A 17,564-nucleotide genomic window follows, 5' to 3' on the forward strand; every position below is an offset into this window, starting at 1 on the left:
GTTTTAATTGATAGGCTTCGGCGCGCAAGAGCACGTAGTGAGCATCATATGGCTAATCGGGTGAATTCTCACCGAATTATCAAAAAAATTCTCACAAAATTATCTTCATCGAAGCCGATGCTTTACATCCAGCGTTCAGTACAATTAAGAAAAATATGCGAACGGTTTGCAATTTCAAATTAATATTGAAATGTACAGGTTTAGAATTTTCTACAGTTAAAAATTTTCGGAACTTCAGTGTTCAAAAAAGTATACAAAAGCTAGACGTTAAGAACGTATCCAATGAGCGAGCAAAGCGAGCATCGGATTGCGAAGCAATCCAAAATGAACTGCGAAAGCAGTTTCGGGGGTTGGCGAGCGCCAGCGAGCAGGGGGCGAAGCCTCCTAGTAGTATTTAATTTATTACATAATTGTGTTAAATTTTGTAATTTGCTTAGTTTGTTATTATATATTTTGTGAAATAATCATGTTAATACATTTTCCAAACTTTTTGATTTTTAATTAATAAAAAATTACTCTTTTGGTTTTATTTTATTTAATGACCGACCCACTTTTTGGGTTTACAACTACTAATGTTCAACTCTGTAGCCTTATAATTTTGAACCCATCCAGAAGACAAGGGAATTCCTGGATCAAGTATCGGGTGAAATTTTGTCTTCCAGGAGCACTTTTTGGTGGAACTAACCCACATTTGCGTTACATGGAGAGGAAAACCACGAAAACCTCCCACGGTTAGCCTGAGCGCAAGGGGACTCTACCCCATGATACGTCTAACACTGAGGATATTTCATGTCAGCACTACTGTCAGTGCGAGCCGAGAGCGAAGTTCGTATCGACCAACTTTCATTGGGATTCAAACCCGGTTCACCTCATTGGAAGGCAAACGCTCTATCCTCTGAGCTACCACGGCTCTTTTAGTTTTATTAAAAAGAATTGGAATTAAAATATTCCTAAGTTTTGGAAAATTATTGTGGAGAGGGCACATGCACCCGAATCCATAATTTCTCTACGCGTTTGCTTTTCTTTTATATATCTTTCAACAGATATTGTACTATATTAGCTAAATATTTACTGAACTATTTATTTTTTGTTTTACTCGAAAATTATACAGCCTGACTGTTTTAAAATAACGTAAGTTCCAAAAATATGAAAACCTTCTCTTAAAATTAATTTTCTGAAAATTGAACAGCTGAAATCTCACCCCATTATTAAGTATGAGTTCTTACGTTGAAATATATCATTTCAGATCATGTGAAATATTAATAATGCGTTTGGTTCTAATGTTTCTACGCTACAAATGATATCAAATTTGTTCTTTTAATTTCGCACGGTGAATACCTCAGAAGTAAGAAACATGGTAGCTCAGAATCAATGATCAATAACAGTGAACCAGTAAAATGAGGAAAAAAAAAGTTGTCAGAATGGCTTTTTTGAAATGTTTAAAAATTTTAGCTGTTTACCTTAATTTAAAAATCTTCGATGTTTAAATATTTTTAAAATTTTTGCTGTGTATCTGATTTTAAATTTTAGTTATTTACCTTTCTGATTAGATATAATTTGAAGCGCAAATATTGTGTCAGCAAACAGTTCGAAAATTACATTACACTGAAGGATATTAAATAAAAATAATTCTAAGAAAATGTCAATAATGCTACGTAAGAAAACATAAATTAAATTATTTTAACTTAAGACAGTACAAATTTAATATGAAAATTAGTTTACTATAAAAACTATTGATTCCGACTCTTTTTCGTATTCAAAAAGAGGGATATTTTATCTATATATACTATTACGTGGCATCATAAACTCGAGTATTTCGCTATCGGTTGGCAACGCTTTAGTTTTTGTTAATTTTGTTAGCTTGTCTTAAAAACAGTGGTTTTAAAAAAATAAGATGTATGTTGAGTATTTGGTTAGATTTTTCGTATTAGGTTGTCTTAAGTAATAATTTAATTAGTGTTGTTAGTCAGTCATATCTTAAGCATTTACTTAGAGTAATTTGATGTTTTTATAGGGAAAAAAATGAAGTAATTATTTAGATTTATTTTTGATCCTCTCTGAAATAGTTGTAGAAATTTTAAACATAGACAGTGCTATGGTACCGCCTATTGTTAAAAAAGGTAAGCAACGTCACTGTCATACGAATGCTTGCCTTTTTCAAACAATAGCACATCTATATTATATGATACTCAAGTTATGGCTTAAGAGGTGCATGAAGAAGGGGTAGAATTTACTTATTCGCTATTTGAGTATATATGAGGTGTAAGCTAGATTTTAATTTATTTGTCATTTGAGTATATGTAAACTGTAAGTTACAATTTGTATCATCGGTTGCTATCGTGATATTATAGAGCAAATTTTGTGTTAAAATAAAAATATTCTGACTCCATTTTCAAAAAAACAACAACAAGAAACATAAGACTTTTATTTTAACTCAAAAATTTGTTCCATAATATCACCACAGCAACCGATGATACGTACTCTAACTTACAGCTTACATATACTCAAATAACAAATAAATGAAAATTTAGCATACAACTCACATATACTTAAATAGCATATAAATAAAATCTAGTACTTTTAACAGTGGTATCGCAAGTAATGGATCATTGGGATGAGTTTCTACTTTATCACACGACAGAAATGGAAATCAATATTTATAGTGTCTTCTTGGCTGAAACGTCCGGAACTCAGACTGATGGTGGTTTGTGTGAATTAAATGGTTGCCGGACAGATTGAAAACTATTACTAAAATTTAATATATAACTTTGATAGTGTCGTAAACATCTCTTAGAAATAGTTAAAATTCAAATCTAAGTATTTCCGCTCGAGCAAAGCTGCTGGCAACTGATAGACGATGATAACAATTGATTAATATATTGTTTAAAACTAATTAAGTTGTTAAGATCGGAGCAGGAGTTGAAGAATTAGAATATTTAAATACTGTTCTGCTGAGCATTCGGCTTGCATATCATTAAAGTTTATAAGTTGTACAAAATGATTTTGAAACGTGTCCAAGCTGATCCCCAAAGGCGGCTAATATAAGAGATAAACTGTAACAGATCTAAAGCTATGACATGGATTTATTTACTTTGTAGTTTCAGAAAAATATAATAGCATAAAAAGTGATAAAATTTTTTAAGCTTGAAAAATTCAATAACCTTATACTGGAGCCGTGATGGCTCAGGGGACAGAGCATTCACTTTCGAATGAGGTGTACCGGGTTCGAATCCCAGCGATGGTTGGACGATGACTGCCCTCGACTCGCACAACCACAATGCTGGAGTAAAATATCCTCAGTGGTAGACGGATCATGGGCTAGAGTCCCCTTGTCGTCAGGCTAACCGTAGGAGGTTTTCGTCGTTTTCTTCATGCAATGCTAATGTTTCCTCATGCAACGCAAATACGGGTTAGTTCCATCAAAAATTCCTTCACTAAGGCAAAATTTCTTCTTATACTTGATCCAAGAGTTCCCTTGTTTTCTGTATTGGGTTCAAAATTACAAGGCTACGGAGTTGAAAATTAATAGTCGTGAACCCAAAATTTGGTCGGCTGTTTAACGGCGGTTATAAAATAAAATAAAAAAAACCTTATACTAATAATACATAATAATAAGGATTGCACAGTACACACCAAAATTAATTTGTATTACCTAGTGTCAATAATAAAAGGTTTGTTATACACCAACAATATTTAGCATCTATAATTACCAACAGCAGTTAAAATAAAAATATCTAATAATAATATTTATAATTAAATAACTGACACAAGAATAAGGGAAAATTTTTTGGTAAAGTTCTCATGCTACAATCTATGGTGTTTCTAAAAGGAATCCATCTAATAAAGAGAAAATAGGGAAAAGAGAGGGGAGGAAGGTTACACTTACTGTCCAACTTACTAAATGCCAGATAGAACTCGTTGATGGACATGCTGCCGTCTCGGTCAGTGTCATCAAATAACAGCATGTCCGCAAGGATACAGGAGGAGGACAGCTGACCAAGATGGTCTCTCTCAGCCGCCTGCCACAGCTCCTCCGCCTCCAATTGACCATTGTTATTTTGGTCGTAGTGAGAGAACATTATACTGACTAGGTATTCATTGCCTAAAATTGATTAATGAAATTCAGGAATTACGTATAAGAGGTTATTTAGAATGTTTGAAATATTTCAAATATTAAATTTGCAATTAAATAATGTAAACAGTTAATGAGTTGTGAAGACACAAATTTTGAGATTTTAATTTGTCGCGACACAGCAGTGCGACAGAGTTTAGCAAAATAAAGTGTATAAGCGAACTTTTGAATTTGCTAATTTTTTTGAATTTAACGCTAGGTTTACGGGATGCGTCATTTTGACGCATTTCGAATTTTACAAGGAAAATTACAAAACCCGTTTAAATTGTTTTTAATCTCTTGTAATGACTTTCATCCATTGATCGAAGTAAATATATATTGAAGTCTATTTTCTTCAAAAGCGTTGAAATATTGAAATTCTCTTTGTGGTATACCTATCTCTACGGATATGCGTCGATTTGACGCGATCGTAATTTAGACAAAATTTTGAGTAAACATGCAAATATCACATCAATAATAAATAGGAATGTACTGACAATACTGCGATCCGTTATCCGATATTATTATCGCAAATGAAACATTCGATAAACAATTGTTGCCGATAAGCAATGATAGAAAGAACAAGCGCAGAATGTCAATTGATGTTAGAGTGTCAGATTTTGAAGGTTTCAGTTGCTTAGTTCGAGTATTGGAAAATAAAATACTAGAATATTTCATGAATATATATCTTATATTTTAATTTTTTTTTCTTATAGCATATAGTTAGATTGCTTTTGATGTCGCTTAGAACGAATACATATAACAGCACTTAAAGTGCTGTTATATGTATTCGTTCATGCGTCAAATTGACGCTTGTTCGTAGAGATAGGTATATAAGAAACGTCCGTAAACCTAGTGTTAAGACTGATTTTTTGAATTAAGAATAGAAATCCGAGACCATCATCAGTAGGCATATGGTATCAATTTACCAAGTTTTCTGTGAATTCGGTTTTTGATGACAAATGTATTGCGAACAGCTTTTACGTGCAATTTGCAACAATTCCTTTGAGCATTATAAAGTTGCTTTTCCATAACTTAATTAGTTAGTAAAACTTCACTTGTAATTAGTTCCTATACGAAGACCCTTTGCTTTCAAAGACATGGTATTTTATTCAGTAGAACAAACTCCACCAGCTTCAATTCCATTTTCCAAACGAGATAAAAGTAAATAAACTCTTCAACATTAAAACCGTTGTTCACCCAAATTTTATCTGTTGCCAAAAACAAATGATAATCAGATATAGTGAGATGTTCAGGAGTAAAGAGGATGAGAGAGAACTTCCCAGTCAAGTGTATTAACTTCTTTCGTGGCTCTTTTCGACATATAAGGCCAGGTATTGTCTTGAAAATCACTTCTTTCTTGTTGCTTAATGTCGGCTGTTTCTGACGCTGTGGTGAATATACTTCGAAACCAATGGTTTGACTTCTCTCAAAAAACTCAAAATGCACAATACCAACTCTCGTTCATCGAATATCCATTATTATGAACCTTTTGATACTTAAATTTAACTTTTAATAAAATCAAAATCATTAATTTTTAGTTAACTTAATAGAAGCATCAATCCAGCAAAAATACTTAGAAATGTAATTATAAATGTTTATTAAATCCAGCAGGACCATTTATTGCCATATTTCCGCCTATTTGTGCTAACAGCCCTGAGTTGTTCATAATGCCCTCTGCAGTTTCAGAGATATAGTAAAAAACTAAGAAAAATATAGCAAAAAATAAACCTTGCACTAAGTATTGAAATACAGTCCATACATTTAGAGTCCTTACAGAAGTTTTTTGTGTGAACTCTTATAACAATAATAGGTGTTTTATGTATGAGCCCCTTACCGACCTTATAGGTGCTTTATGTTGGTCAGTCATGTGGTATAATAATATATATGATAGTATAGTATGATATGATATGATAGTTCAGTTGTTACGAGACTCCTTTCAATACGGTATCATGATATTGACAGCACTTTATATCCGCGACTTTTTCTACTAAAGCGTTGCTTGAAAGGATCATGCGTGCTGTCAATACAGTTGATTGTACCTTGCAGAATACTGTCTGGCAGGAACTAGACTAGTGCGGCGAGAGATCAGAGTAAACAACAGCTGTTAAAAAATTGTTCTTATATTTCCTGCAATGTTCGTTTTTTCTATATTTGTCTTAGTTTCATTTTGACTATAGTCTTCCTAAAAACTCGGTATAATTTTAGTAACACAATTTTAGCACAATTTCGCTATAAGTATTTGATATAAGCAGACACAATGCGTTTTATAAAACTAAAGTTCCGTAATACTAATACTTCTATAATAATTTGTGATACATTCTCCTTATAATATATACATAAGAATAATGTAATATTACTTTGAAACGGTATCAAAATTTCTTTTAAATTTATCACTATTTGCTACAGAAAAATAACAAATAGTTTTACGACTGAAATGAATAATATTTATCGAATTTGAACAATGCTTTATTGTTAGAGCTTTGATTATGAGAAATATTGGCTAAGATATTATAAGAATTATTTATGTCTTTAAAATTCCAATTAGTAACACAAAAAACAACAAATTATCCTTATGCTTTCAACATACCAGGCTTTTTAGAATCTGTTAACCTATTGTTATTGAACAACAGTAGATTTTCTTTCATGAAATCATATTCCTGTTGACTGCATTCTCTCTGTGGAGGGACTTCTGAGTCTGTTTCCCCATGGTTTATCATGGTGGTTATGGGTGACATTGTGGTTAGGGGCAGAATGGAGTTCACTGTCCGAGGTTCAAGCTGTGGTGGATTGGTCCATACCATGGCGTCATCTTTTTTGAAGTCTGTTATTGATGGCATGGTAGTTAGCGGTGTGCTGGTAGAAAATTCTTCTGCAGCCATTTCGACTGTCGTTGTCGTTGTATCCAACGCTAAAGAAAAGAGTGTAAACATATGAATAAAACTCATATTCTAAGACACATAATTTTTATAAAGCGAAAGTATATGGTTGAAGTCATTCTTACACTATTATGATCATCCAAGTTTGTTATCTTAAATAAAGTGTTTATATATAAATCTAAATGAAAATGTAACAAATACTCAAACCTCATTTAGGAGTATTTTATGTGAGCTTGATAAAACCGATAATGGAGTTTTTGTAGATATATCTCAAGTTTTCCAGCCTTATTGTGTTAAAACAGTCATTTTGAGAAGACCGGCTCAAGCTTTAATTATTCATTACAAACATTTATTGGAAACATAAATGAAGTTTGCCTTTAGGAGGGATTGGAAATTGGCAACAGTTATTCAATAAGTAGCATCAGCAAAAGCTACAAACTTTTGCTTGTCTTGTAGTTTTATATCGAGTCTTTCATAGGGAATTGGTAGCAAGGTTGGTTGGAATGGTTACTTTTCCAACTGAAAGTAAGAAAAAGAGAAAATTCAAATATCTTGATAGGTCTGCTACGTGGCGTCATATTTCCTAAAGGGAACTTTGTTTATGATTAATATTTTAAAGAATGATTGCCCATTAATTCTAAAAAATCATCTTTTATTTGGAAATTATTTGCTTATGAACTTCAATGAAAGTAAAAGCATATTTGTTGAAAAATTAAGAACAAATAAAAAAATTAAATAATAAGAAATCAATGTTTGAAAACTTAATAAACCTGCACACTTTTAATAATGAGGCAGAGAACAATCTTCAAATTAAATGTGGAAAAATTCCTGATAAAATTGCCGTACTTTATGCTAATGACGTTTCTGTTAAAAAAAATAATCTAGGTTAATAAAACCAAAATATACAATATTTAAATCATTCATATGGTGATATTTCGCAGGAAATTCTGGTTTTCAAAATTTTAGTTTTCATTATCACACATTTAGTAAAAAAAATAATAAAATATCACAATACAAAATGCTTCGGTAAAAATTACCGAGCTTTTTGGTGAAGCCAGAAACATGGTAAATTTTAAAATTTTCAGGTTGTTTCGACTATTCTTTATTTTTAAATCTTTTTTAATCAGATATTCTTTTTTTTCAAATACATGATTCTTTTTTTACAGTTCAACACGTAAATAATATGCAACTGGCAAACAGCTTAACATATAGTTTAATTACAAATATATGGCGAAGAAATTTATCGTTATATCGAAGTTTTATCACTATAAAGTTTCTAAAAAATCACTTGTTGTATTGAAATAAATTGCTAACAAATGAATGCACAAGTTAATTTTGTACTACTGAGATTCCTTTTTTTATTAATTCAAATATACAGTGATAGCCATCTCTTGCCCCCAGATCACCTAAAATTGGACGGTTATAGCCGTTATATGAGGCAATAAGTAAAAGATAATCAAATAATAAAATAATGTGATAGAAATGAAAGAAAAAACGAAGGAAAGTAACTGAAAAAAAATCAATTATAACTGTTGATTCTTCTTTAATATTAAAAATCTCTATTTTCTATATTACCTTAACACCTTCTATATTACCTTAACATAAAATCCGATTATGTATTTAAATTTGTGAATTATCCCCTGTCAGATATTTTTTACTTATTGAACTGTTAATTCAAAACAATCATCATATAGATTTAAATACGTAAAAATTTAAAAGTCAGGAAATTTTTATAACAAAAAGGAAAAAAACTTAAAAAATGTCTCTCTATTATGAAAATTCCACATTTTATTTAAACTTATTCAATATTTCATTAAAATTTGGTAATTGGGTTCAATATTTTTTAATAAAATGATAATTATAATAATTATAAGGAATTTTAAGAATTTCGAGAAAAAAATACAACTTGCGAGTAGCTTGAAATTTTTTTACGAAAGTAAATTAGCACATGGCCTTCATATGATAAATCACCATTTCGATAACTCTGAATTACTGAAATCTTAATATGAATCGTTTTTTGCGAAAATGACATCATTAAACTTTTTAAAGTAACAAGTTTGAGTCATATGAGATTTGTTACTACATATGCTTAAAGTATTAAACAAGGTGAAGGATCACTAAATTTTGATTTTATTAAAATCCTGATTAAATGATTGAATTTTTTTTCTTCATAAAATTGCTGAACAGCACTGAGATTTCAAAGAGTCATAAATCTAGTAAAATGGATAAGAAGCCTTACATTTATTTGGCTATTAGATGCCGGTCCTTATTTACATCAAACTGCGCAAATCTAGAATATTAATTAGGTTTTATCATTATTTAATCAAAAATGGAGAAAAAAATCACGAAGGGAAAAGGTTTTGCTGTTGATTATTCTAAAACTAGATAAAATACTTGATTAGCATCGTAAATTTAAGCATTGCGGTACTGATCAACAAATAAAACAGTGTACTACTAACTTCATCGGCCTTCTAGTAACGTGATAGTTTCCTCGCCATCAGCGCAGAAAATAGCGAGGAAACCAAAGGAGTAAAGGAACCAAAACTTTTTGAAGAAAAAAAAAATACAATTTTAAGTTTGTTCATTTCAATCGGCAGACATTTCAGAGATTTTCGGCTCGATTCCGGAATACGATAGATGCAACCAGAGTCTATCGTGAAATGCGAGGAGATAGGTACAGCTGTATCATTGTGCTCTACCACTGTTTTTAAATCAGAAAGTGAAGACAGAAGTTTTGAGTTTTTAAAATCACACATATCCAATGAGAAACCTGCAAGTGACGTAGTGAGGGTATCTCATTCCTGACTGGTTGTTGAAGCGTGGCATATGTTTACGTTCGCAACTGTTCTTTCCATTCCATTTCGAGTAAGCCAAACTCGCCAAGTATCAATTCTCTTAAGTGACACATTTTATATTCTTTTACAAAGATTTCAATTCTTTCACTACATATTTCTTACTTAACACAAAGACTGGCACGAAGACGTGTAGAACATAAACAAACTAATTATGGATCGAAGTTGCCAGGCACACAAAATAAAAATATAGCACGATTATAATAAAACACATAAATAAATAANTAACAAAATCAATACAAATTCAAAATAAATATTTGTTTACGTTATTAACGCATGCGCAATGAGAGATAATGTCTGCGTTGGACCGACTGCTCACGCTGAGCTAACAAAAAAGTATTTTTTTGGCGTCAGATCTACGTCAACTTTCCGCTGACGCCCAGATAAGGCGTTAGTTCTAAGAAACCAGGCCTTTGAGCTAACAAACCAGTATTTTGTTGGCGTCAGCGTGACGTTGACGTCCCGCTGACGCCCAGATAAGGCGCTTGTCCTAAGAAACCAGACCTTAAGTTAAATAAAAGACCGAGACGAGAAAGAATTATATTTCAACAAATTTGATGTCTGATGCGGAGCTGTATTTAATTAACTTCACGTTAATTAAATACTAACTAATGAAGTGAAGTTAATTAAATTAACTTCACGTTAATTAATATTTTAACTTATGCGAAGAAAATTAGCCATTCTGTTTATAAGCGATAAGCTGTCACTAACCACATAGGTCATATGTGTGGGTATCTGTGATCTTCTGGAAGTGCAAGTACCCAATTTCTGTTTTTATCTCCAGAAATGCTAAAGCATAAAAGTATTCCAAAACTTTACCAAAAGATTGCCTATTCGGCATTTAATTTTATCATTTTTTAACATTATTTCGCGCATTCTCATTGGGCGTCTGTTTCAAATTTCCATCACGAACATTTTATTTTTGCTTACTTTGCGTAAAAGAACCGTAAAAGAAACAGATAATTAAAGAACTACCGATAAATTTAATTTTTGACTTAATAGAGCTGTAAGCTACCAAACATGACTAATGTTATAATTTAAATTATTGATAAAATTTTTTCGTCTGCAGTTTGAATTGTAGCAGTACTTAATTCTAATCCATGCAAAATATTCGTTTTTACATATTTCTCCCGAACGAGCTAGTTAAAGGGTTTTTAACGGTTTTTTGGATTTGAGACTAAAGACGCAGTCCAAATTTAGGGCTTAATCAGTTTTGGATTTAAGAGAAAAACACAGACAAATATATTTTCTCAATTTAAAGAACCTTAACTACAACTTCCATTAATAAATAAAACTTTATTATTACTTCTAACAAAAATCAATAAACTTAAATCATGAGTAGTAATCGTAAGAGTTTTTTCTGGCATAAATCTTGAAAAATGCTTAACATTTACATAAATATTCGATAAATGTGGAATATATTCTGCTCTGTATGCGAATTGGTTACCGAAATTTTTGATAATAAAAAAGACAATACTTTATCGATGGAGTATTTATTTTATGTATCTTTAGGGTAAATCCATCGTTCACTTTGAGAAAAAATGTTCTTTTTTTGCTATAGTTCGATATGACGTCATGAAAATCTATTCAGCCAGTCACGAACTGCGATCTAGGTATAGAATTTCGTGCTTACAGACAATCTACCAGCTGTAACTAACTGAAGAAGAATTTACTTAGCAAAAAATTCAGACAAATAGAATTTTCTTGTAAGTGTTTTATACGAGAAAAGCTCTTATTTATAGCTTTTTTTTGTCTAGTTAAGTATTTCGGTTTCAATATCCTGCATAATATAAATAGTTTTAGAAATAGTTCTCTTTTCAAGCTTTGCATTTTATTGATTTATTGTCATTATCATTTATACTTTACTAGCGACTGAGAAGTATTGGATGTTTTTCTGGGGCCAATACTTATATAAGACGAAATTAGATATAAGTGGCAACCTACTTATATTTTATATTTTTTATCTCTTTAAAAATTATGATATCTATAGTTAAAACTAAAGGTATATCGATTAATCAAACTATGGATAGATCACGGCTATGGATAGAAGAAGCTGTGAATACATTTGTATAAATGAAATTATGAATGAAACGATGGATGAATCTGTAGATGAAAATATGAGTCCAGCTATGATGAAACTATGAATATATTTATGGATGAAACTATGCATATCTAATATATATAATTCTCTTACGAGGCTCCCAAATTTCGGCTGTATTTCTTTTCCGCCGGTGGCAACGTTTGCTTTGTTTTGTTTACGTTACTATTTCTCTTACACGGCGAATCGACCAATGATTGCCGCTGAAAATGTCACATGCCAAATCTAGCTGAGGTGGCTCAACATATAGCGCTTTTAAAAACGGAAACGGAAATAACGAGAGAGGATCAGCTGCGGCAATCTCATACTATTAAGCTAGGCAGAAGAGAGTAGTCTTTGTCGATAGATCTTTATTTTAGAATTTTGTCGAAAGCGCTTTTTTTCACGAATTTGATTACCAATTTGAATATTACGAATTTATTTGACGATTTTTGATTTAGATCACGAATTATACTATAGCACATTTCTAATAGGTTTAACGAATTACACGTCATTTATTCGAATTCAAATTTATTTTAATGACTTAGTATTTACTAAAAAGATGTAATTTTTTTTAAAAAAAAAGTTTTTATATGGATTTGAATGATTGTTTTGAATTCTTAGAATTTTGTGCATTTGCAATACACCTAAGTTAGTAGCGAGCGTAGCGAGCTTGGTTTGCGAAGCAAACCATATAAGATTGCGTAGCAATTTTCGGGAGTTGGTGAGCGTCAACGAGCAGGGGGCGCAGCCCACTAGTATATAAATAATATTCTAAACTTATTTTTACTTCAATAAATTCCATTATTTTTGGGGTATGTTTTGAACTGTTAACAAGTGTTCAAAAGCTTTAAGCAATAATTTTTTTTAAGACAGTTAGGGAAAAATTCTAGTTTTATTTAATATGGAAAGATCTTTTTTTTTTGTTGTTAAATACGAATGTAAGCAAATGAAACAAAATTTAAATAGAATGCATGAAATGTATTCTTAATATTATACTTTGCATTTTAAACAAATTATATTTTTAAAAAAATTCGAACAAATTACTGTAAAAAGTACTGGCACCCTGAATACAGCANATACTATAGCACATTTCTAATAGGTTTAACTAATTACATGTCATTTATTTGAATCCAAATTTATTTTAATGACTTAGTATTTACTAAAAAGATGTAATTATTTGAAAAAAAAGTTTTTATATGGATTTGAATGATTGTTTTGAATTCTTAGAATTTTGCGCATTTGCAATGTGATTAAGTTAGTAGCGAGCGTACTAGTATGTTAATAATATTCTAAACTTATTTTTACTTCAATAAATTCCATTATTTTTGGGGTTTGTTAACAAGTGTTCAAAAGCTTTAAGCAATAATTTTTTTTAAGATAGTTAGGGAAAAATTCTAGTTTTATTTAATATGGAAAGATCTTTTTTTTGTTAAATACGAATGTAAGCAAATGAAACAAAATTTAAATAGAATGCATGAAATGTATTCTTAATATTATACTTTGCATTTTAAACAAATTATATTTTTAAAAAAATTCGAACAAATTACTGTAAAAAGTACTGGCACCCTGAATACAGCATTCTTAAAATCCATTTTACCATAATATTCATTTCTATTTCAAACTTTTGTACCGTAATTTTCACAGAAAAATTTAATTTTAGTGATTTTACAGTAAATATTACTGTAAAATTACAGTACATCAAATTCTTTGTTCCGGAAAATTTAACGGTAAAAATACCGTAATTTGATCTAGAATTTTCGACAGCGGCACACTAATCGCACCTAAATACTTGGTGAGATTTTATTACATCAAAAAAAATTAATATATTAATTTGACGTAAAACTAATTTTCAGCAAAAAGTCTCTAAAAACTAAATAACATAAGTTTCCACCATAATTAAAGATATAGTTAGGAGGGAATTAATGCTTAAATTAGAGTAAATTGGAAGAAATATTTGAACCGTTACTTAGCTTGATTTTTTTATGAGATTAAAAAAAGTTTTCACCATCAATAATAAAAAAAAGACAGTAAACGAAGATTGAAATGAATATCCTACCAAAACAAAGATCTGATTTTCTTTCAGAAGGTTAAAGTCTTAATTTATACTTGTACGACACTATTACATTTTCCTAGAAAGTTTGAAAAAACGTAATTATGTTGATGGAAAATCTTCACCATTTTTATTGTTTTAGGTTGAATAATTGATAAAAAGAAAATATTTAACTTATTAAAGGTTGTTAAACATGGAGAAGAACTTAAAATATGAAAAAATACGAAAAGGGTAAAAATTTGTATCATGAATAATAAATAACATATTTTTTTTAAGGTTGTGATTTATTACGAAAAAAATTAATCCCCTTCTTAAGTTTACGTGAAGGCTTTTATTTCAATATATTTTTATCTTGACTTTGTTGGAAAACAAGAAAAATTGCTTATAAGTTCTTTTTTTAATTTTTCTAACACTTAATTGGAAATTTGGAAAAGAAACGTGTTTTTTATAAATAAAAACTTTTAAACATTTTAGGTTAATTAAAATTTTAAGCATTGAAAAAACATGAAGATTAAAAAAATCGTTTTTGAAATTTTTTAGTGTATTGATGAAAAATTTAAATTTTTTTAAATGAATAAAAACAGTTTTCCATAAATGGTATTTAGTAAATTTCAGTTCTTAAACTCTTAAATATTTTCGCAAAAAAAGTTGACAGTTTTTCTTTTTTAGCGGAAAGTTTTTAATAAATATTTTGCAATCATAATGACAAGAATAACTTGACTTGAATAATTAACAGCGTGATTTTAAGTCGTATACTCGTATAATGCTCAATTATACTGCTTTCTAAACTATTAAAAAAATTAAATCTTATAATTTTTTATTTTTTAAACACAATAGTTAATCAGCAGCGTAGGTGTATAACACAATACCGAAAACTAGAAACTGGCGAAGACAGTAACATTTTAATACGACTGATACTAATCTTTTTGATGTCGATTTTCATACATTTTAATAGAATTCTATAATTAGCATAAGCACACTGATAATCATTTTATATAATAAATTTAAATACAAGGGCGAGTCCAATAAAAGTGAGACGAGTAGTTCGTTCCATTATTTGCGACGCATGCACGTAGCTCACAACCATCTCACAATTACTGAATTGGCACATAGCTATAAGAATAAAAGTTCTTTAATGGTCTCATATATTAGATTAAGCATTGTTGCGTGACACAACGGACTCTCCAAAAGATGAATATGTTACCCAATACGTTATTAGTAGCCGTATGGCTGCCGTGTATGGTGAAAATAGCATTCCATTGGCCATTTTAAAGCGTTGGAGCAAACGATTTAAAAAAAGGTTGGAAAATCTGTTCGAAAAAGATGATCATAGCCACCGTGCAATCAACCCAATACAATTGCACAGTTTAATGAGTTGATTAAACAAGAAAGGCAAGGGAGTAAGATACGTTGCAACACCCACCATACACGCCTGACCTGTCAACTTGCAATTTCCACATTTTCGGGGAATTGAAAGTATAGCTCGAGGGAACCCAAATTCACGTCAGGTGATGACGTGAAGGAGCCAGTTACAGGCATTTCCAAGCTGTAACCTCTAAAAAATTTCGTGAGAAGGGTAATGCGCGATTCGTTAGTCAATGGGATAAATGTCTAAAAGCTGAATGGAACTTTTAAATAAAAGTTCTCCACTTGTCATACTTCCACATTGGCTCATTTTCACTTAATTCGTCCTCGTACATTTAAGCTATGTTAAAAAGAGGTTGCAAATTAATATTTCAACGATAAATTACAGAAACGGTCGTTAATTCTGATCAATTAACTTTGAAACCCATAAAAACACAAGTGGTGTTAATATGGTCTAAAATTAGTTTATTAAAATTGTTTCTCATGTTGAACAGTACACTGTAAAAGATTCCGGATCAAAATACTGTAAAAAGTACTGGCACTTAGGGAGGCCGATACTTTTCACCAAAACATCCATTTTTACCGGTACAAAAATCTGATATAATTTTCACAGTAATACTTACCGTAAAACTTCTGAATCACCCTAGTTAAATAAATGCTACTGTAGTAATTAAGGTATAATAATTTACGGTAAAAATGGATGCCATGGTAAAAATATAATTCAAAATTAATTAATATAAATAAGAATATTAAAAAATACATTTCATTGTATATAATTTTCTTCTGTAAAAACTGAAAATAACATTATATTTTAATTAAAAGAGCTAGACAAGCATTATTCAAATTACATAGCTTTAAATAATATTGAATGTTTTATATTATAAACAGCTAATGTATCGTGTCTTTTAATTAATAATTTTTTTAGCCATATTTCTTAATCTTTTTTCAAAAAAGAAAAACATTTTTGTAGAAAAAAAAGTATTTCTGAGCCTAAATGGCAAGATAAATTTAACAAAATAAAATAATACATTGGAATTTATATATTGCATTCTCGTTTCTGGGATTATATCACTAATGTCTGCTGAAAGACATTTTAAAACTACTGAATTTCATCAACGATGGAAATTAACTTTGCTGGCACTAGTTAAACTCTCCTTTTAATATAATGCTAATTTCTCTTAACAATATAAGGCTATATTTCTATGGTTTTGAAATATTAGTTGACAAAGTTTTGATGGTTGTTCCGCTTGAAGTTTAACTTGAACCATAATTGCATACTTTAATGAGTGAGTGAGCAGGTGAAAATAGTTTGCTGAGAGTTTTAGGATATTTTGGAGGTAAACATGTGGTGATCCAAAACTCGAAATATTATTTCTATCTGCTAAGTTCCTATTCAGAACTGCACAGGCATGTAACATGAAGAGAATTTCATTACCTTAATTTGATGTAAATAGCACTCTCCTTTACAATAAAGGCCGAGGAATGTTAGGTGTGATTTAAACGTTAGGTGTGATGAAATTATCAAGGGTAGTTGAAAGATCAGAATTAAGCATTTTAAAAAAACTATTTATAAAAATCTCGGTTTAACGAGAAAAAGTCATTTTTCAGGAAAAAAAATACAAGTTCTACAGGAAAAACTGAAAGAAAAGCTAAAGAATTAGTTAAACTTACATATTTACCTATCCCTTTGGTATATAATTTCACAAAAATTTGATTTCTTTCGAAGCTGTGAATACTGTATGAACAGTAAAATGCGCCAAAAGATTGTATATTAGTTACTTATACTCTTTTATATATAGTAAATAAAAATTTCATCAAAACATTGCAAAGACCTCCACTTCAAACCGTTTAATTAAAAAGACAATCATTTAAGTTTGAAGTAATTTCACAACAGCCGTGGTTTAGTCTAATGTAACTGTACCCGTGTTAATGTCAGATAGTCGGCGATTGCAAAGAAAATAAGTAATTTTTTTTAAACGCACGTACTCACAATTGGGTATAATATGAAAAAAACACAACTACTTCGATTTAGTAGGAACAACATATGACGCAATGCTATACGAATGGAATTTAGTTGTTGTTTATTTAGTTATTGTTATTAGTAGTTGTTGTTATTTGTTTTAGTTGTTGTTGTTTTCATGAAAAATGCAAGCATTACTAACTTTTCTTTATAATGCAATAAAATCTGGCGAGCAGCTATTTAAACGATCGAACACTTCGTTTGTTT

At 30.3% G+C, this 17,564-nt stretch overlaps 1 protein-coding gene across 2 annotated transcripts in view; it reads right to left on the minus strand.

Moving 5' to 3' along the window:
* LOC107441591 (follistatin-related protein 5) overlaps positions 1-17,564 on the minus strand; it is a 427,657-nt gene that overhangs the window by 43,096 nt on the left and 366,997 nt on the right. The window contains exons 5-6 of one of the 2 annotated variants that reach the window (XM_021147212.3): positions 6,702-7,022; positions 3,887-4,102 (exon numbers count right to left, since the gene is read on the minus strand). In XM_021147212.3, the coding sequence (XP_021002871.1) occupies positions 3,887-4,102; positions 6,702-7,022 (537 nt within the window). The remainder of the gene's footprint in view (positions 1-3,886; positions 4,103-6,701; positions 7,023-17,564) is intronic. The other variant, XM_021147214.3, reaches the window with a different exon arrangement.

Source organism: Parasteatoda tepidariorum, chromosome 4 (assembly GCF_043381705.1).
Source record: "Parasteatoda tepidariorum isolate YZ-2023 chromosome 4, CAS_Ptep_4.0, whole genome shotgun sequence".
Lineage (NCBI taxonomy): Eukaryota > Metazoa > Arthropoda > Arachnida > Araneae > Theridiidae > Parasteatoda > Parasteatoda tepidariorum.